Source organism: Panulirus ornatus, chromosome 10 (genome assembly GCF_036320965.1).
Source record: "Panulirus ornatus isolate Po-2019 chromosome 10, ASM3632096v1, whole genome shotgun sequence".
In the NCBI taxonomy this organism is placed as follows: Eukaryota; Metazoa; Arthropoda; class Malacostraca; order Decapoda; family Palinuridae; genus Panulirus; species Panulirus ornatus.
Genome location: NC_092233.1, coordinates 43,030,444 through 43,052,016, shown reverse-complemented (window position 1 = coordinate 43,052,016; position 21,573 = coordinate 43,030,444). Strand labels below are relative to the sequence as shown.

Below are 21,573 nucleotides of genomic sequence, written 5' to 3'. Positions count from 1 at the left end.
CTTTCTTCTTTCTTTCAAACTATTCGCCATTTCCCGCATTAGCGAGGTAGTGTTAAGAACAGAGAACTGGGCCTTTAAGGGAATATCCTCACCTGGCCCCCTTCTCTGTTCCTTCTTTTGGAAAATTAAAAAAAAAAAATAATGAGAGGGGAGGATTTCCAGCCCCCCACTCCCATACAAATAAATATATACAAAGGCCAAATATCAAATACATGGGACTTACTGCACTGGCTTCTTCCTCACTGAGTATGTAAGTTAATTCAGTTTGTATGTTATGCTCAAGGCTCTGGTTACTTGCTGATGCATCACACTCTTCGCACAATACTGATGTATGCTTAACATCATTACCACTAGAGTCACTCAAGCTGCATTTTCTGTCTTTAAGGTTTCCGTTCCCTGATCCACTACTATCATTGATTTCTATAAGTGTATCCTCTTCATCTGTCCTTGTTTTAACTGTTTCAGAAATTACTAATTCCTCTTCTATATCAGTTTCATCACTGTCTATATCTTTTTCAGGATTCTGATCACAATCTGAGCTAAATATTTCATTATAACTGTCTATATCTGGGCTACATTGTAAATTATTATTTCTTGTTCTGCAATCTTTGGATTTTCCCTTCTTTCCTGGTTTAAATGGACTATTTCGTCTTTGTTCGAACATATTTTCTTTGCCAGGAATTTTGAGGTAGCGATGGTTACTTAGCCATGTAGCAGAAGCAGCATCTTCAGTTTCTGAAAGAAGTCAAACACAGTAAGAAACATACTTTTACATATTACAACATTGCTCTTAACCCTCTCATTGCAGCAGTCCTAATATCCAAGGTATACTCTGTGTTGAATATTCTCAAATATTCTAAATATAGATCTCCATAAGTTTATCACAGTTCACTAGAAAATAATTTTCTAAATAAAATTATACACAATTCAACCAAGTGAGATGTTTTGCACAGTGGCAGTATTGTAACCAACAAGGTAGGAGGTGCTGCTACTGTGGAAAGTAAAGAACCTCGCATTTAAAAGTATTGTTTCAGCAACTTGAGGGTGATCTAATTTTACTGAAGCAGCTAAGTCTCACCTTGCCTTCTCATGGTGACCTCATCAGTACACTGGAGCTAAAGGGAAAGACTTTGTCCAATTATGTAAAGGCAATAGGTTTAGATTTGGACAAACAACTGAGGGGTACTGTTACTTTTAGTTTGGAAAATCTATGAGCCTCGCTGCCTCTCAGAACACTGCACTGGAGTTGCCCTCTCCCAGTGACCTGTCAAGGGTGAGGCACTTAAGGCTAAGATGCGGCACTGGAGTCTACCAATTACACTGAAGATTATGGCACTGAATGAGAATGGGATGACTGGGGAGAATAAAAGGAGGGAGACACTGGAGAGGTGTTACAGAGCATGGATGGAATGGATCAAGAATACTGTGGGTGAAAGGAAAGATTGTGACAGTGAAATATGCATGGGTATGTGTACATGCATCTGTGAATATGAAGACTGTACAACGTAAGGATGAAATGAAGCTTTTCTGGAGGAATTTGAATGACTGTATAAACGGTTTTGAGAATGAGAGAAATGTAGTCATATTGGGTGCTATGAATGCGAAAGTGGGATGTGATGGAACTGGCGAGATAGTTGATAAATGGGGAGTGCTCGGAGTAAATGAGAATGGATGCTATAAATGAGAATGGATGCTATCTTGTGATTATTCGTGCAGAGAGGTGCATTCCTTGCAGACACCTTTTTTCAGCACATGATGATCCAAAGATATACATGGATGAGAACAGATGGAAGAGAAGAGCAAAGGGCTTTGATTGACTATGTAGCTGTAGATGAAAGATTGAGAAAAGCTTTGCTGGATGCTACAGTCATGAGAGGATTCTTTGGAGACTGACCATTTCGCAGTTCTTGTGAGGATGAGGATAAGGATTCCTGTCACTAACCTGCAATATAGGAAACAACATCCCTACCCCATGCTTCAGCATGGCAGCACCATGAAAACAGAAAAAAGGCCACATTAATTCACACTCAGGCTCTAACTGTCATGTGTAATGCACCAAAATCACAGCTCCCTATCCACATCCAGACCCCATAGACCTTTCCATGGTTTACCACAGACATTACACATGCCCTGGTTCAGTCTAGTGACAGCACATCAACCCCAGTATAATACACTGTTCCAATTCACTCTATTCCTTGTATGCCTCTCACCCTCCTGTATGTTCAGGCCCCAATTGCTTAAAATCTTTTTCACTCCATTCTTCCACCTCCACTTCGGTCTCCCACTTCTACTTGTTCCCTCCACCTCTGACACATACATCTTCTTTGTCAATGTTTCCTCACTCATTCTCTCCATGTGACCAAACCATTTGAACACACCCTCTTCCACTCTCTCAACCTATCCACATCCAGACCCCGTAGACCTTTCCATGGTTTACCACAGACATTGCACATGCCCTGGTTCAGTCCAGTGACAGCACATCAACCCCAGTATAATACAATGTTCCAATTCACTCTATTTCTTGCATGCCTCTCACCCTCCTGTATGTTCAGGCCCCAATTGCTTAAAATCTTTTTCATTCCATTCTTCCACCTCCACTTTGGTCTTCCACTTCTACTTGTTCCCTCCACCTCTGACACATACATCTTCTTTGTCAATGTTTCCTCACTCATTCTCTCCATGTGACCAAACCATTTCAATACACCCTCTTCCACTCTCTCAACCTATCCGCATCCAGACCCCATAGACCTTTCCATGGTTTACTACAGACATTACACATGCCCTGGTTCAGTCCAGTGACAGCACGTCAACCCCAGTATAATACATTGCTCCAATTCACTCTATTCCTTGCATGCCTCTCACCCCCCTGTACATTCAGGCCCCAATTGCTTAAAATCTTTTTCACTCCATTCTTCCACCTCCACTTTGGTCTCCCACTTCTACTTGTTCCCTCTACCTCTGACACATACATCTTCTCTGTCAATGTTTCCTCACTCATTCTCTCCATGTGACCAAACCATTTCAACACACCCTCTTCCACTCTCTCAACCACACTCTTTTTGCTTCCAAGCATCTCTCTTACCCTTTCATTACTTACTTGATCAAAGCACCTCACACCACATACTGTCCTCAGACGCTTCATTTCCAACACATCCACCCTCCTCCATACAACTCTATCCACAGCCCATGCCTCAAAACCATGTAATATCATTGGAACTACTATTCCTTCAAGCATACCCATTTTTGCTCTCCGAGATAACGTTCTCTCCTTCCACAAATTCTTCACTGCTCCTAAAACCTTCACCCTCTCTCCAGCCCTGTGATTCACTTCTGCTTTCATGGTTCTATTCACTGCTAAGTTACTCCTAGATATCTAAAACACTTCATTTCCTCCAACTTTTCTTCATTCAAATTTACATCCCAATTAGCTTATCCCTCAACCTTACAGAACCTAAGAACCTTGCTCATATTCATATTTACTTTCAACTTTCTCCTTTCACACACTTTTCCAAACTCAGTCACCAACTTCTACAGTTTCTCCCACGAATCAACCACCAGAGATGTATCATTGACCAACAACAAGTAACTCGCTTTACAGGCCCTCTCATCCCCAACAGACTGCATACTCGCCCCTCTCTCCAAAACTCTTGCATTTACCTCCCTAACCAACCCATCCATAAACAAATCAAACAACCATGGGGACATCACACACCCCTCCTGCAGATTGATCTTCAATGGAAACCAATCACTCTCCTCTTTCTACTTGTAAACATACCTTACATCCTTGGTAAGAACTTTTCACTGCTTCTAGCAGCTTACCTATCATACCATAAACTCTTTATACCTTCTACAAAGCATCTCTCAACCCTATCATATGCTCTCTCCAGATTCATAAATACTACATATAAATCCATCTTACCCGGGGAATAGGGTAGGAAAGAAAACTTCCCACATATTTCCCACGTGTCGTAGAAGGCGACTAAAGGGAGTGGGAGCAGGGGCTGGAAACCCCCCTCCTTGTATATAAATTTCTAAAAGGGGAAACAGAAGGAGTCAAGAGGGGAGTGCACATCCCCCTCGAAGGCTCAGACTAGGGTGTCTGAATGTGTGTGGATGTAAGCAAGATGAGAAGAAAGGAGAGATAGGCAGTATGTTTGAGGAAAGAAACCTGGATGTTTTGGTTCTAAGTTAAATGAAGCTCAAGTGTAAAGGGAAAGAGTGGTTCAGGAAAATCTTGGAAGTAAAGTCAGGGGTTGGTGAGAGCACAAGAGATAAGGCGGGAGTAACACTACTCATGAAGCAGGAGTTGTGGGAGTATGTGAAAGAGTGTAAGAAAGTATATTCTAGATTATTGTGGGTAAAACTGAAAGTGGATGGAGGGAGATGGGTGATTATTAGTGCTTATGCACCAGGTAATGAGAAGAAAGATCATGAGAGGCAAGTGTTTTGGGAGCAGCTGAGGGAGTGTGTTAGCAGCTTTGATGCACAAGCCCGTGTTTTAGTGATGGGCGAAGGTGAGTAATGTGGCAGTTGAGGGTTTAATTGGTGTACATAGGGTATTTAGTGTTGTGAATGGAAATGGTGAAGAGCTTGTGGATTTGTGTGCTGAAAAAAGGCTGGTGATTGGGAATACCTGGTTTAAAAAAAGAGATATACATAAGTATACTTAAGTGGGTAGGAGAGATGGTCAAAGGGCATCATTGGATTACGTACTAATTCATAGGCATGTGATAGAGAGATTTTTGGATGATAATGTGCTGAGAGGGGCAGCTGGAGGGACATCTGATCACTATTCCGTGGAGGCAGAGGTGAAGATTTGTAAAAGTTTTTTAAAAAAGGAGCGTGAATTTTGGGGAGAAATGGGTGGTGAGAGTAAGTGAGCTTGGAAAGGAGACTTGTGTGAGGAGATATTGAGTGTAGAATGGCAAAAGGAGAGAGCAAATGATGTTAAGGAAGCAGTGATGGCCTGTGCAAAAGATGCGTGTCTATGAGAAAAGTGGGAGGAGGGGAGATTAGAAAGGGTAGTGAGGGGTGGGATGAAGAAATAAAGTTGTTAGTGAAAGAGAAAAGAGAGGCTTTTGGATGATACTTGCAAGGAAGGAGTGCAAATAACTGGGATATGCATAAAAGAAAGCAGCAAAAGATCAAGAAAAAGGTGCAAGGGTTCAAAATGAGGAAAATGAGAGTTGGGGTGAGAGAGTATGATTAAACTTTAGGGAGAATACAAGGATGTTTTGGAAGGAGGTAAATAATGTGCGTAAGACGAGAACAAATGAGAACCTCCGTGAAGAGGGCAAGTGGGAGGGTAATAACAGGTAGTGATGAAGTGAGGAGAAAGAGTAAGTATCTTAAAGGTTTGTGGAATGTGTTTGATGACAGACCAGTAGATATAGGGTGTTTTGTTCGGGGAGGAGTGGGAAGTGAGAGGGTCAGGGAGAATGGTTTGGTTAAGAGAGAAGAGGTAGTGAAGCCTTCCAGAAGATGAAATCCGGAAAGGCGGCAGGTTTGGATGGTATTGCAATAGCATTTAAGAAAGGGGGTAACTGTATTGTTGATTGGTTGATAAGGATATTCAATGTATGTATGGATCAAGGTGAAGTGCCTGAGGATTGATGAAATTAATGCATAGCGCCATTGTACATAGGTAAATGGGATAAAGGCGAGTGTTCAAACTACAGAGGCATAAGTTGGTTGAGTATTCCTGGGAAATTATATGGGAGGGTATTGAGTGAGATGATGAACACGTACAGCATCAAACTGAGGAAGAGCAGAGTGGTTTCAGAAGTGGTAGAGGATGTGTGGATAAGGTGTTTGCTTTGAAGAATGTGTGTGAGAAAGACTTGGAAAAACAGATGGATTTGTATGTAGCATTTATGGATCTGGAGAAGGCATATGATAGGGTTGATAGAGATGCTTTAATGAAGGTCTTAATACTATATGGTGTGGAGGGTAAGTTACCAGAAGTAGAGAAAAGTTTTTACCGAGGATGTAAGGCATGTGTATGGTGTACGAAGAGAGGAGAGTAATTGGTTCCCAGTTAATGTTGGTTCTGCGGCAGGGGTGTGTGATCTCCCTATGGTTGTTTAATGTGTTTATAGATGGGTAGTCAGCGAGGTAAATGTAAGAGTTTTGGAGAATAGGGCGAGTATGCAGTCTTTTGGGGATGAGATGGCCTGGAAAGTGACTCATTCGTTGTTCACCGATGATACAGCTCTTGTGGCCGATTCATGTGAGAAACTGCAGAAATTGGTGACTGAGTTTGATAAACTGTGAAATGAGAAAATTGAGAGTAAATGTAAATAAGAGCAAGGTTCTTAGGTTCAGCACAGTTGAGAGATAAGTTAATTGGGATATAAGTTTGAATGGAGAAAAATTGGAAGAACTGAAGTGTTTTAGGTATCTGGGAATGCACTTAGCAGCCAATGGAACTATGGAAGTGGAAGAGTCACAGGGTGAGGGAGGGGGTGAGATTCTTGGAGCGATGAAGAATGTGTGAAAGGAGAGAACGCTATCTTGGAGAACAAAAATGTATATGTTTGAAGGAGTAGTAGTTCCAACAATATTATATGGTTGCAAGGCATGGATTATAGATAGGCTTGTAAGGAGGAGAGTGGATGTGTTGGAAATGAAATGTTTGAGGACAATGTGTGGTGTGAGGGGGTTTGATCAAGTAAGTAACGAAAGGGTAAGAAAGAGGTGTGGAAATAAAAAGTGTGTGGTTAAGAGATCAGAAGAGGGTGTGTTGAAGTGGTTTGGACACATGGAGAGAATGAGTTAGGTGAGATTGACAAAGTGGATATATGTGTCAGAGGTGTAGGGAACAAGGAAAAGTGGGAGACCAAATTGGAGGTGGAAGGATAGGGTGAAAAAGATTTTCAGCGACCGGGACCTGAACATAAAGGAGGTTGAGAGGCATACAAGGAATAGAGTGAGTTGGAATGATGTGGTATACTGGGGTCGACGTGGTGTCAACGAACTGAACCAGGGCATGTGAAGCATCTGAGGTAAACCATGGAGAGGTCTGTGGGGCCTGGATTTGCATAGGGAGCTATCATTTTGGTGCATTGCACATGACAGCTAGACTGAGAGTGAACGAAAGTGGCCTTCTTTGCCTATTTTCCTGGCGCTCCTTCATTGAACCAGGGGTTAGTGATGCTGTTTTCTGTTCGGTGGGGTAGGGCCAGGAATGGATGAAGGCAAGTATTTATCATATATATAAATATATATTTATTTATTCATTTTCCTTTATCGCTGTCTCCAGCAGCAGCGAGGTAGCGCAAGGAAACAAACGAAAGAATGGCCCAACACACTGACATTCACTTGTATATACATACACGTCCAAACACGCAAATATAAACACCTATACATCTCAACGTATACATATATATACATACACACACAGACATACACATGTACATAATTCATAGCTGTCTGCCTTTATTCATTCCCATCGCCATCCCGCCACACATGAAATAACAACCCCCTTACCCTTATATGCACGAGGTAGCGCTAGGAAAAGACAACAAAGACCACATCAAGGCCCCACAGAACTTTCCATGGTTTACCCCAGATGCTTCACATGCCCTGGTTAAATCCATTGACAGCACGTCGACCCCGGCATACCACGTCGTAACAATTCACTCTATTCCTTGCACGCCTTTCAAGCTCCTGCATGTCCAGGCCCCGATCACTCAAAATCTTTTTCACTCCATCTTTCCACCTCCAATTTGATCTCCCACTGCTCCTCGTTCACTCCACCTCTCACACATATATCCTCTTGGTCAATCTTTCCTCACTCATTCTCTCCATGTGACCAAACCATTTCAAAACACCCTCTTCTGCTCTCTCGACCAGTCTTCAAAAAAAAGCTCTTTTGCTCTCTCAACCACACTCTTTTTATAATCACACATCTCTTTTACCTTTTCATTACTTACTCGATCAAACCACCTCACACCACATATTGTCCTCAAACATCTCATTTCCAGCACATCCACCCTCCTCCACACAACTCTATCTATAGCCCACGCTTCGCAACCATGTAACATTGTTGGAACCACTATTCCTTCGAACACACCCATTTTTGCTTCCCAAGATAACGTTCTCAACTTCTACACATTTTTTAATGCTCCCACAACTTTCGCCCCCTCCCCCACACTATGATTCACTTCCACTTCCATGGTTCCATCCACTGCCAGATCCACTCCCAGATATCTAAAATTCTTCACTTCCTCAAGTCTTTCACCATTCAAACTTGCCTCCCAATCGACTTCTCCCTCAACACTACTGTACCTAATAACCTTGCTCTTATTCACATTTACTCTCAGCTTTCATCTTTCACACACTTTACCAAACTCAGTCACCAGCTTCTGCAGTTTCTCACCTGAATCAGCAAACAGCGCTGTATCATCAGTGAACAACAACTGACTCACTTCCAAAGCCCGCTCATCCACAACAGACTATATACTTCCCCTCTTTCCAAAACTCTTCCATTCACCTCCCTAACAACCATATCAATAAACAAATTAAACAACCATGGAGACATCACGCACCCCTGCCGCAAACCAGCATTCACTGAAAACCAATCACTTTCCTCTCTTCCTACACATACACATGCCTTACATGCTCAATAAAACTTTTCACTGCTTCTAACAAATTACCTCCCACACCATATATTCTTAATACCTTCCAAAGAGCATCTCTATCAATTCTATCATATGCCTTCTCCAGATCCGTAAATGCTTCATACAAATCCATTTCCTTTCTAATTATAAATATATATGCAAAGGTGAGTAATGTGGCAGTTGAGGGAATAGTTGGTGAACATGGGGTGTTCAGTGTTGTAAATGGAAATGGTGAAGAGCTTGTAGATTTATGTGCTGAAAAAGGATTGGTGACTGGGAATACCTGGTTTAAAAAGAGAGATATACATAAGTATACATATGTAAGTAGGAGAAATGGCCAGAGAGCGTTATTGGATTGCGTGTTAATTGACAGGCGCGCGAAAGAGAGACTTTTGGATGTTAATGTGCTGAGAGGTGCAACTGGAGGAATGTCTGATCATTATCTTGTGGAGGCTAAGGTGAAGATTTGTATGGGTTTTCAGAAAAGAAGAGTGAATGTTGGGGTGAAGAGGGTGGTGAGAGTAAGTGAGCTTGGGAAGGAGACTTGTGTGAGGAAGTACTAGGAGAGAATGAGTACAGAATGGAAAAAGATGAGAACAAAGGACGTAAGGGAAGAGGGGGAGGAATGGGATGTATTTAGGGAAGCAGTGATGGCTTGCGTAAAAGATGCTTGTGGCATGAGGTGGGCAGATTAGAAAGGGTAGTGAGTGGTGGGATGAAGAAGTAAGATTATTAGTGAAAGAGAAGAGAGAGGCATTTGGAAGATGTTTTCAGGGAAATAATGCAAATGAGTGTGAGATGTATAAAAGAAAGAGGCAAGAGGTCAAGAGAAAGGTGCAAGAGGTGAAAAAGAGGGCAAATGACAGTTAGGGTGAGAGAGTACCATTAGATTTTAGGGAGAATAAAAAGATGTTTTGGAAGGAGGTAAATAAAGTGTGTAAGACAAGGGAACAAATGGGAACTTCAGTGAAGGGGCTAATGGGGAGTTGATAACAAGTAGTGGTGATGTGAGAAGGAGATGGAGTGAGTATTTTGAAGGTTTGTTGAATGAGTTTGATGATAGAGTGGCAGATATACGATCTTTTGGTCGAGGTGGTGTGCAACGTGAGAGGGTTAGGAAAAATAATTTGGTAAACAGACAAGAGGTAGTAAAAGCTTTGCGGAAGATGAAAGCCGGTAAGGCAGCGGGTTTCGAGGGTATTGCAATGGAATTTATTAAAAAAGGGGGTGACTGTATTGCTGACTGGTTGGTAAGGTTATTTAATGTATGTATGATTCATAGTGAGGTGCCTGAGCATTAGCGGAATGCTTACATAGTGCCATTGTACAAAGGCAAAGGGGACAAAGGTGAATGCTCAAATTACAGAAGTATAAGTTTGTAGAGTATTCGTGGGGAATTATATGGGAGGGTATTGATTGAGAGGGTGAAGGCATGTACAGAGCATCAGATTGGGGAAGAGCAATGTGGTTTCAGAAGTGGTAGAGGATGTGTGGATCAGGTGTTTGCTTTGAAGAATGTATGTGAGAAATACTTAGTAAAGCAAATGGATTTGTATGTAGCATTTATGGATCTGGAGAAGGCATATGATAGAGTTGATAGAGATATTCTGTAGAAGGTATTAAGAATATATGGTGTGGGAGGCAAGTTGTTAGAAGCAGTGAAAAGTTTTCATCGAGACAATTTGTTTATGGATGGGGTTGTTAGGGAGGTGAATGAAAGAGTTTTGGAGGGAGGTGCAAGTGTGCAGTCTGTTATGGATGAGAGAGTTTGGGAGGTGAGTCAGTTGTTGTTTGCTAATGATAAAGCGCTGGTGGCTGATTCATGTGAGAAGCTGCAGAAACTGGTGGCTGAGGTTGGTAAGGTGTGTGAAAGGGGGAGTTGGAAGTAAATGTGAATGGGAGCAAGGTTGTTGGGTACAGTGGGGCTGAGGGACAGGTCAATTGTGAGGTAAGTTTGAATGGAGAAAAACTGGAGGAAGTTAATTGTTTTGCATATCTGGGAGTGGATTATTCTGCAGATGGAACCATGGAAGCAGAAGTGAATCATGGGGTGGGGGAGGGGGTGAAAGTTCTGGGAGATTGAAGAATGTGTGGAAGTTGAGAACATTGTTTCATAAAGCAGAAATAGGTGTGTTTGAAGGAATAGTGGTTCCAACAATGTTATATAGTTGCGAGGTGTGGGCTATGGATAGAGTTGTGCGGAGGAGGGTGGATGTGCTGGAAATAAGATGTTTGAGGACAATATGTGGTGTGAGGTGGTTTGATCGAGTAAGTAATAATGGGGTAAGAGAGATGTGTGGTAATAAAAAGAGTGTGGTTGGGAGAGCAGAGGAAGGTGTTTTAAAATGGTTTGGTCACATGGAGAGAATGAGTGAGGAAAGATTGACCAAGAGGATATATGTGTCAGAGGTGGAGGGAACGAGGAGAAGTGGGAGACCGGGTTGGAAGTGGGGAGATAGAATGAAAGAGATTTTGAGTGATCGGAGCCAGAACATGCAGGAGGGTGAAGGGCATGCGGGGAATAGAGTGAACTGGAACAATGTGGTATATCAGGGTCGACGTGTTGTCAATGGATTGAACCAGGGCATGTGAAGCATCTGGGGTATACCATGGAAAGTTCTGCGGGGCCTGATGTTGAAGGGGAACTGTGATTTTGGTGCATTATTACATGACAGCTAGAGACTGAGTGTGAACGAATGGTGGCCTTTGTTGTCTTTTCCTAACACTACCTCACACACATGAGGAGGGAGGGGGTTTTTATTTCATGTGTGGCGGGGTGGCGATGGGAATGAATAAAGGCAGATAGTATGAATTATGTACATGTGTATATATGTATATGTCTATGTGTGAATATATATGTATATGTTGAGATGTATAGGTATGTATATTTGCGTGAGTGGACGCGTATGTATATACATGTGTATGTGGATGGGTTGGGCCATTCTTTCATCTGTTTCCTTGCGCTACCTCGCAAATATGGGAGACAGTGACAAAGCAAAACAAAATAAATAAATATTATATATATATACATATATATATATATATATATATATATATATATATATATATATATATATATATATATATTTATTATCTATTTATCTATTTTGCTTTGTCGCTGTCTCCCGCATTAGCGAGGTAGCGCAAGGAAACAGACAAGAGAATGGCCCAACCCAGCCACATACACATGTATATGCATACACGTCCACACACGCAAATATACATACCTATACATCTCAATGTATACATATATATATACACACACAGACATATACATATATACATATGTACATAATTCATACTGTCTGCCTTTATTCATTCCCATCGCCACCCCGCCACACATGAAATAATAACCCCCTCCTCCCTCATGTGCATGAAGTAGCGCTAGGAAAAGACAACAAAGGCCGCATTCGTTCACACTTAGTCTCTTGCTGTCAGGTAATAATGCACCGAAACCATAGCTCCTTTGCCACATCCAGGCCCCACACAACTTTCCATGGCTTACCCCAGACGCTTCACATGCCCTGATTCAATGCATTGCCAGCACGTCGACCCTGGTATACCAAATCGTTCCAATTCACTCTATTCCTTGAACGCCTCTCACCCTCCTGTATGTTCAGGCCCCGATCACTCAAAATCTTTTTCACTCCATCTTTCCACCTCCAATTTCGTCTCCCACTTCTCCATGTTCCCTCCACCTCTGACACATATATCCTCTTGGTCAATCTTTCTTCACTCATTCCTCCATGTTACCAAAACATTTCAAAAAACCCTATTCTGCTCTCTCAACCACACTATTTGTATTACCACACATCTCTCTTACCCTATTATTACTTATTCGATCAAACCATCTCACACCACATATTACCCTCAAACATCTTATTTCCAGCACATCCACCCTCCTCCGCACAACTTTATCCATAGCCCACGCCTCGCAACTATATAACATTGTTGGAACCACTATTCTTTCAAACATACCCATTTTTGCTTTCCGAGATAATGTTCTCGACTTCCACACATTCTTCAGCGATACCATAACTTTCGCCCCCTCCCCAACCCTATGATTCACTTCCGGTTCCATGGTTCCATCCGCTGCCAGATCCACTCCCAGATATCTAAAACACTTCACTTCCTCCAGTTTTTCCATTCAAACTTACCTCCCAATTGACTTGTCCCTCAACCCTACTGTACCTAATAACCTTGCTCTTATTCACATTTACTCTCAGCTTTCTTCTTCCACTCACTTTACCGAACTCAGTCACAAGCTTCTGCAGTTTCTCATCCACTCGTCCTCTCATCCACAACAGACTGCATACTTGCCCCTCTTTCCAAAACTCTTGCATTCATCTCTCTAACAACCCCATCCATAAACAAATCAAACAACCATGGAGACATCACACACCCCTGCCACAAACCTACATTCACTGAGAACCAATCACTTTCCTCTCTCCCTACACGTACACATGCCTTACATCCTCAATGAAAACTTTTCTCTGCTTCTAACAACTTGCCTCCCACACCATATATTCTTAATACCTTCCACAGAGTATCTCTATCAACTCTATCATATGCCTTCTCCAGATCCATAAATGCTACATACAAATCCATTTGCTTTTCTAAGTATTTCTCACACACATTCTTCAAAGCAAACACCTGATCAACACATCTTCTCCCATTTCTGAAACCACACTGCTCTTCCCCAATCTGATGCTCTGTACATGCCTTCACCCTCTCAATCAATACCCTCCCATGTAATTTCCCAGGAATACTCAACAAACTTATACCTCTGTAATTTGAGCACTCACTTTTATCCCCTTTGCCTTTGTACAATGGAACTATGCAAGCATTCCTCCAATCCTCAGGCACTTCACCACGAGTCATACATACATTAAATAACCTTACCAACCAGTCAACAATATAGTCACCCCCTTTTTTAATAAATTCCACTGCAATACCATCCAAACTTGCTGCCTTGACGGCTTTCATCATCCGCAAAGCTTTTTCTACCTCTTCTCTGTTTACCAAATCATTCTCCCTAACCCTCTCACTTTGCGCACCATCTCGACCAAAACACCCTATATATACCACTCTATCATGAAACACATTCAACAAACCTTCAAAATACTCAATACATCTCCTTCTCACATCACCACTACTAGTTATCACCTCCCCATTTACCCCCTTCATTGAAGTTCCCTTTTGTACCCTTGTCTTACGCACTTTATTTACCTCCTTCCAAAACATCTTTTTATTCTCCCTAAAATTTAATGATACTCTCACACCCCAACTCTCATTTGCCCTCTTTTTCACCTCTTGCACCTTTCTCTTGACCTCCTGTCTCTTTCTTTTATACATCTCCCACTCATTTGCATTATTTCCCTGCAAAAATCGTCCAAAAGCCTCTCTCTTCTCTTTCACTAATAATCTTACTTCATCCCACCACTCACTACCCTTTCTAATCTGCCCACCTCCCATGCTTCTCATGCCATAAGCATCCCTTGCGCAAGCCATCACTGCTTCCCTAAATACATCTCATTCCTCTCCCACTCACCTTACAACCTTTGTTCTAACCTTTTTCCATTCTGTACTCAGTCTCTCCAGGTACTTTCTCACACAAGTCTCCTTCCCAAGCTCACTTACTCTCACCAATCTCTTCACCCTAACATTCTCTCTTCTTTTCTGAAAACCTCTACAAATCTTCACCTTCGCCTCCATAATATAATGATCAGACATCCCTCCAGTTGCACCTCTCAGCATATTAACATCCAAAAGTCTCTCTTCCACGGGCTGATCAATTAACACGTACTCCAATAACGCTCTCTGGCCATCTCTCCTACTTACATAGGTTTTTTTTTCTTTTTTTTTTCTTGTTTTGTCGCTGTCTCTTGCGTTTGCGAGGTAGCGCAAGGAAACAGACGAAAGAAATGGCCCAACCCCCCCCATACACATGTATATACATACGTCCACACACGCAAATATACATACCTACACAGCTTTCCATGGTTTACCCCAGACGCTTCACATGCCCTGATTCAATCCACTGACAGCACGTCAACCCCGGTATACCACATCGATCCAATTCACTCTATTCCTTGCCCTCCTTTCACCCTCCTGCATGTTCAGGCCCCAATCACACAAAATCTTTTTCACTCCATCTTTCCACCTCCAATTTGGTCTCCCACTTCTCCTCGTTCCCTCCACCTCCGACACATATATCCTCTTGGTCAATCTTTCCTCACTCATTCTCTCCATGTGCCCAAACCATTTCAAAACACCCTCTTCTGCTCTCTCAACCACGCTCTTTTTATTTCCACACATCTCTCTTACCCTTACGTTACTTACTCGATCAAACCACCTCACACCACACATTGTCCTCAAACATCTCATTTCCAGCACATCCATCCTCCTGCGCACAACTCTATCCATAGCCCACGCCTCGCAACCATACAACATTGTTGGAACCACTATTCCTTCAAACATACCCATTTTTGCTTTCCGAGATAATGTTCTCGACTTCCACACATTCTTCAAGGCTCCCAGGATTTTCGCCCCCTCCCCACCCTATGATCCACTTCCGCTTCCATGGTTCCATCCGCTGCCAGATCCACTCCCAGATATCTAAAACACTTTACTTCCTCCAGTTTTTCTCCTTTCAAACTTACCTCCCAATTGACTTGACCCTCAACCCTACTGTACCTAATAACCTTGCTCTTATTCACATTTACTCTTAACTTTCTTCTTTCACACACTTTACCAAACTCAGTCACCAGCTTCTGCAGTTTCTCACATGAATCAGCCACCAGCGCTCTATCATCAGCGAACAACAACTGACTCACTTCCCAAGCTCTCTCATCCACAACAGACTTCATACTTGCCCTTCTTTCCAAAACTCTTGCATTCACCTCCCTAACAACCCCATCCATAAACAAATTAAACAACCATGGAGACATCACACACCCCTGCCGCAAACCTACATTCACTGAGAACCAATCACTTTCCTCTCTTCCTACAAGTACACATGCCTTACATCCTCGATAAAAACTTTTCACTGCTTCTAACAACTTGCCTCCCACACCATATATTCTTAATACCTTCCACAGAGCATCTCTATCAACTCTATCATATGCCTTCTCCAGATCCATAAATGCTACATACAAATCCATTCGCTTTTCTAAGTATTTCTCACATACATTCTTCAAAGCAAACACCTGATCCACACATCCTCTACCACTTCTGAAACCACACTGCTCTTCCCCAATCTGATGCTCTGTACATGCCTTCACCCTCTCAATCAATACCCTCCCATATAATTTACCAGGAATACTCAACAAACTTATACCTCTGTAATTTGAGCACTCACTCTTATCCCCTTTGCCTTTGTACAATGGCACTATGCACGCATTTCGCCAATCCTCAGGCACCTCACCATGAGTCATACATACATTAAATAACCTTAACAACCAGTCAATAATACAGTCACCCCCTTTTTTAATAAATTCCACTGCAATACCATCCAAACCTGCTGCCTTGCCGGCTTTCATCTTCCGCAAAGCTTTTACTACCTCTTCTCTGTTTACCAAATCATTTTCCCTAACCCTCTCACTTTGCACACCACCTCGACCAAAACACCCTATATCTGCCACTGTATCATCAAACACACTCAACAAACCTTCAAAATACTCACTCCATCTCCTTCTCACATCACCACTACTTGTTATCACCTCCCCATTCGCGCCCTTCACTGAAGTTCCCATTTGCTCCCTTGTCTTACGCTCTTTATTTACCTCCTTCCAGAACATCTTTTTATTCTCCCTAAAATCTAATGATACTCTCTCACCCCAACTCTCATTTGTCCTCTTTTTCACCTCTTGCACCTTTCTCTTGACCTCCTGTCTCTTTCTTTTATACATCTCCCACTCAATTGCATTTTTCCCTGCAAAAATCGTCCAAATGCCTCTCTCTTCTCTTTCACTAATAATCTTACTTCTTCATCCCACCACTCACTACCCTTTCTAATCAACCCACCTCCCACTCTTCTCATGCCACAAGCATCTTTAGCGCAATCCATCACCGATTCCCTAAATACATCCCATTCCTCCCCCACTCCCCTTGCTTCCATTGTTCTCACCTTTTTCCATTCTGTACTCAGTCTCTCCTGGTACTTCCTCACACAGGTCTCCTTCTCAAGCTCACTTACTCTCACCACCCTCTTCACCCCAACATTCACTCTTCTTTTCTGAAAACCCATACAAATCTTCACCTTAGCCTCCACAAGATAATGATCAGACATTCCTCCAGTTGCACCTCTCAGCACATTAACATCCAAAAGTCTCTCTTTCGCGCGCCTGTCAATTAACACGTAATCCACGTAATGTATATCTCTTTTTAAACCAGGTATTCCCAATCACCAGTCCTTTTTCAGCACATAAATCTACAAGCTCTCCACCTTTCCCATTTACAACACTGAACACCCCATGTACACCAATCATTCCCCTAACTGCCACATTACTCACCTTTGCATTCAAATCACCCATCACTGTGGTGTGAGGTGGTTTGATCGAGTAAGTAACGTAAGGGTAAGAGAGATGTGTGGAAATAAAAAGAGCATGGTTGAGAGAGCAGAAGAGGGTGTTTTGAAATGGTTCGGGCACATGGAGAGAATGAGTGAGGAAAGATTGACCAAGAGAATATATGTGTCGGAGGTGGAGGGAACGAGGAGAAGAGGGAGAGCAAATTGGAGGTGGAAAGATGGAGTGAAAAAGATTTTGTGTGATCGGGGCCTGAACATGCAGGAGGGTGAAAGGAGGGCTAGGAATAGAGTGAATTGGAGCGATGTGGTATACCGGGGTTGACGTGCTGTCAGTGGATTGAATCAAGGCATGTGAAGCGTCTGGGGTAAACCATGGAAAGCTGTGTAGGTATGTATATTTGCGTGTGTGGACGTGTGTATATACATGTGTATGGGGGGGGGTTGGGCCACTTCTTTGTCTGTTTCCTTGCGCTACCTCGCAAACGCGGGAGACAGCGACAAAGTATAAAAAAAAAAAAAAAAAAAAAAAAAAAAAATATATATATATATATATATATATATATATATATATATATAATATATATATTATATATATATATATATATATATGTTTAAATGTATAGGTATGTATATGTGTGTGTGTGGACACATATGTATATACATGTGTATGTGGGTGGGTTGGGCCATTCTTTCGTGTGTTTCCTTACTCTACCTCACTAACGCTGGAGACAGTGACAAAGTATAATAAAATAAAAAAATATACATAAACGCCCATATGCATATAAACATAAACGTATACATACAAATACAAAGACATATACTGATATACACATGTACATATTCATACCTGTTTGCTTCATCTATTCCTGGTGCTACCCAGCCCCACAAAAAATACCATCGCTACACTCTGCTTCAGTGAGGTAGCATCATGAAAACAGACAAAAAAGGTCACATTCATTGACGCTCGGTCTCCAGCTGTCATATGTAATGCACTGAAAGCACAGCTCCCTATCCATCCAGGCCACACTGACCTTTCCAGTGTCTACACCATACATTTCACATGCCCTGGTTCAATCCACTGACGTGCTAGCACATTGACCCACGCATACTATAATGTTCCAATTCACTTTATTCCTTGCATGCCTCTCACTCTCCTGTACGTTCAGATCCTGACTGCCGAAAATATTTTTCACTCAATCCTTCTACCAGCAATTTGGTCTCCCATGTTTTGTTCCCTCCACCTCTGATACATATATTCTCTTTGTCAACCTTTCCTCACTTAATTCCCTCCATATGACAAAACAATTTCAATACTTTCTCTTCTGCAATCTCAACCACAATCTTTTTATTTCCACACATCTCTTTTCCTCTTTCATTACTTACTCGATGAAACCACCTCACACCACATATTGTCCTCAAACATTTCATTTCTAACACATCCACCCTCCGCTGTACATCCCTATCTATAGCAACCATACAATACTGCTGTATTTACTATTCTTCAAACATACCCATCTAGCTCTCTGAGATAACATTTTCTCTTTCCACACATTCTTCATCACTCCCAGAACCTTCGCCCCCTCCCCTACCCTGTGAATCACTTCTGCTTCATGGTTACATTTGCTGCTAAATCCACTCCTAAATATCTAAAATACTGCGCTACCTCCAATTTTCCTCCATTCAAACTTACATCCCAACTAACTTGTCCCTTATCCCTGATGAACCTAATACCTTGCTCTTATTCACCTTTACATCAACTTTCTCCCTTCATACACTTTTCCAAGCTCAGTCACCAACTTCTGCAGTTTCTCAACTGAATCAGCCACCAGTCCTGTATCAATGGCAAACAACAACTGACTCGCTTCTCAGGACCTCTCATTCCCAATAGACAGCATACTTGCCCCTCTCTCCAAAACTCTTGCATTTACCTCCCTAACCACCCCATCCATAAACAAATCAAACAGCCATGGGGACATCACACATCCCTGCCACAGATGGACTTTCACTGGGAACCAATCACTGTATACAAACGTATACAACATTTATATTTTCATTTATTTATTTTGCTTTGTCTGTGTCTCCCGCGTTCGCGAGGTAGTGCAAGGAAACAGACAAAAGAATGGCCCAACACATCCAAATACACATGTATGGAAAGGATCACAATTTTGCAAGTGATCAAGTGTTTGCCAAACACAGAGAACATCATCTACATACCTAAACCAAATTGCATTAGAAGGTAAGATATCCTCCAGTAATTTTGTTTAAAAAAATTCCATATAAAGATAACTTCGTACAATAATACTACAAAGAATATCTTAATCAGGAACTCACCAGAAAATTCTCCTGGATGCATCTGTAAAGTGCCATGTAGAAACTGTGGTATATTTTATGTTGGGCAGACTGGTAAGGATCTTTCTGTTAGACTTAAGCAACAGAAATATAGTATAAGAGAATCAAATGCCTTGTTTAATCAAATTGAAAACTATGGTCATTGTACTGACTGGAGTAATGCCATCTTAGCTATTAACTCGAACTCCAGTACCACGAGAAATATCAATGAATCTTCTATTATCAAATACACAAGGAATTATAACCTTAATATTAGTGAAGGTCTATACAAATGAGATAACTTTATTGTTGATAAGATTTGTAAGCAATTCACCTTCTTGTCCACATAATAAGTTTACGATACACTTGTCTGTCTTGGACAATCATATGTTTACCAAATGGCTTCCTAGCTACGTCTCTTCGTTGTATATCAACTGACTGTTATTTCTCTCGTGTCTCCCCTAATGATGTGATTATTACACAAAAGTGCACTTGGGAACTTATCGTTTTTCATTTTCCCCATGGACTCATAGGAATACACATGTATATACATAAATGCCAATACACACATATATACATACCTAAACATTTCAACGTATACATACATATACATATATAAACCTGTACATATTCATACATGCTACCTTCATCCATTCCCGCCACTATCCTGCCACACATGAAATGGCACCCCCCTCCCCCCACATACATGCAAGGTAGCGCTAGGAAAAGACAACAAAAACCATATTCGTTCACACATTTGTGTGTGTGTGTGTGTGTGTGTGTGTGTGTGTGTGTGTGTGTGTGCGTGTGTATACAACATATCTTTGTCAAAAAAGTGAAAGATTTAAGATTGCAGCCCTCATGACATTCTCTGTTATGATGGTAAACATTTAATGTTTTCAAGAAAGCCCTAGTCATCCGCTTTGAGGCCCTATGTAAACATTTTCTCATACATAGTTATGGGTATAGATGATAAAAAGATGTGCACAGATGATGAAGACATGTACCATAACCAGATTTCCAAAACAGCTAACTAAGACATGACACATGGTGGTAGCTCAAGGTGCGGCAGAAAATTTTTTGTTCTACGTTTTACAATTGTATGTATTTTGTCATGCACAACTGTGTGAAAGAAATAAAGCAATAAAGTCACTAACACTTTCATACACTCATTAAACTATCAAAATTATTTTTCTGAAACATGAACATAAATAGGCCCAGTGGCCCAGGAGATGCTTTTTTTACAATTTCATGAAGTGAGTCCTAAAAAAATCTATTGTTGAGCTGCCAACTCTACTACTAAGAAAATGCACAGGGAGCTGGCCAGCAACCATCTGATGCAAATCAGTGCCTTCCTGTCTTTGTTTTCCAATTTTTCCTAACAACTTAATGTTATGCACTGATTGACTTTATGATAAGAAAGTAAATACACTATAGCAATATTCCTGTAAGCAAAGCAGTGAAAGTACAAAGAACCATACGTTAAAATAAATTGAAATTACTCATTAGTGGACATTCTACCTGTGACTGATATCTTTCATGATCCTTGAGCAAAACACTAGTGAATGAGCATGTATGCATCAGTGAGTACATTTGACTGGATGTGTGTTATTTGAAATATAGAAAAAACTATTTAGCCCACCCACTAAAGCCTTCTTAGAAGTCGGCCTAGCATGATCTATATAGTGCCCAAGAATAGTGAATCTTATGCAATTGTCATATATGTAGAAAATGGTTGTATGAATAAGGTTGAAGCTTTTTAATTAGACTGTTAACACTTCACCTTACATACCTGATTCTGAGCTCTGTGAAGTAATCTCCCTTAGCTGTCTTCCAGATCTAGAGTCAGTGTTATCTGATGTACAGTCTGGCAATACAGGGAAGGCCAAGCTTTTGCTTGCTGTGGTACTGTTCCCAGATATAGAGACAGTGTTACTAACATCCTGACACATCACAGGAGAGGTTGTCATTTTCCTGTCTGAAAGAAACAGTATTTAGTCTAAAGAATTCAGTAATCCGTTTTATTATGTTTTAAAGCACAAGAAAAATCCAATCCATACTCTAATGTCACTTAAAACCTTTTTCTTTCATCGG

General features: G+C 41.4%; 1 protein-coding gene across 2 annotated transcripts in view; it reads right to left on the bottom strand.

The window, feature by feature from the left end:
• LOC139750919 (uncharacterized) overlaps positions 1-21,573 on the bottom strand; it is a 190,670-nt gene that overhangs the window by 76,038 nt on the left and 93,059 nt on the right. For both annotated transcript variants that reach the window (XM_071665811.1, XM_071665812.1), the window contains 2 exons: positions 21,272-21,457; positions 224-735 (listed from right to left, as the gene is read on the bottom strand). In XM_071665811.1, coding sequence (XP_071521912.1) covers positions 224-735; positions 21,272-21,457 — 698 coding nt within the window. The remainder of the gene's footprint in view (positions 1-223; positions 736-21,271; positions 21,458-21,573) is intronic.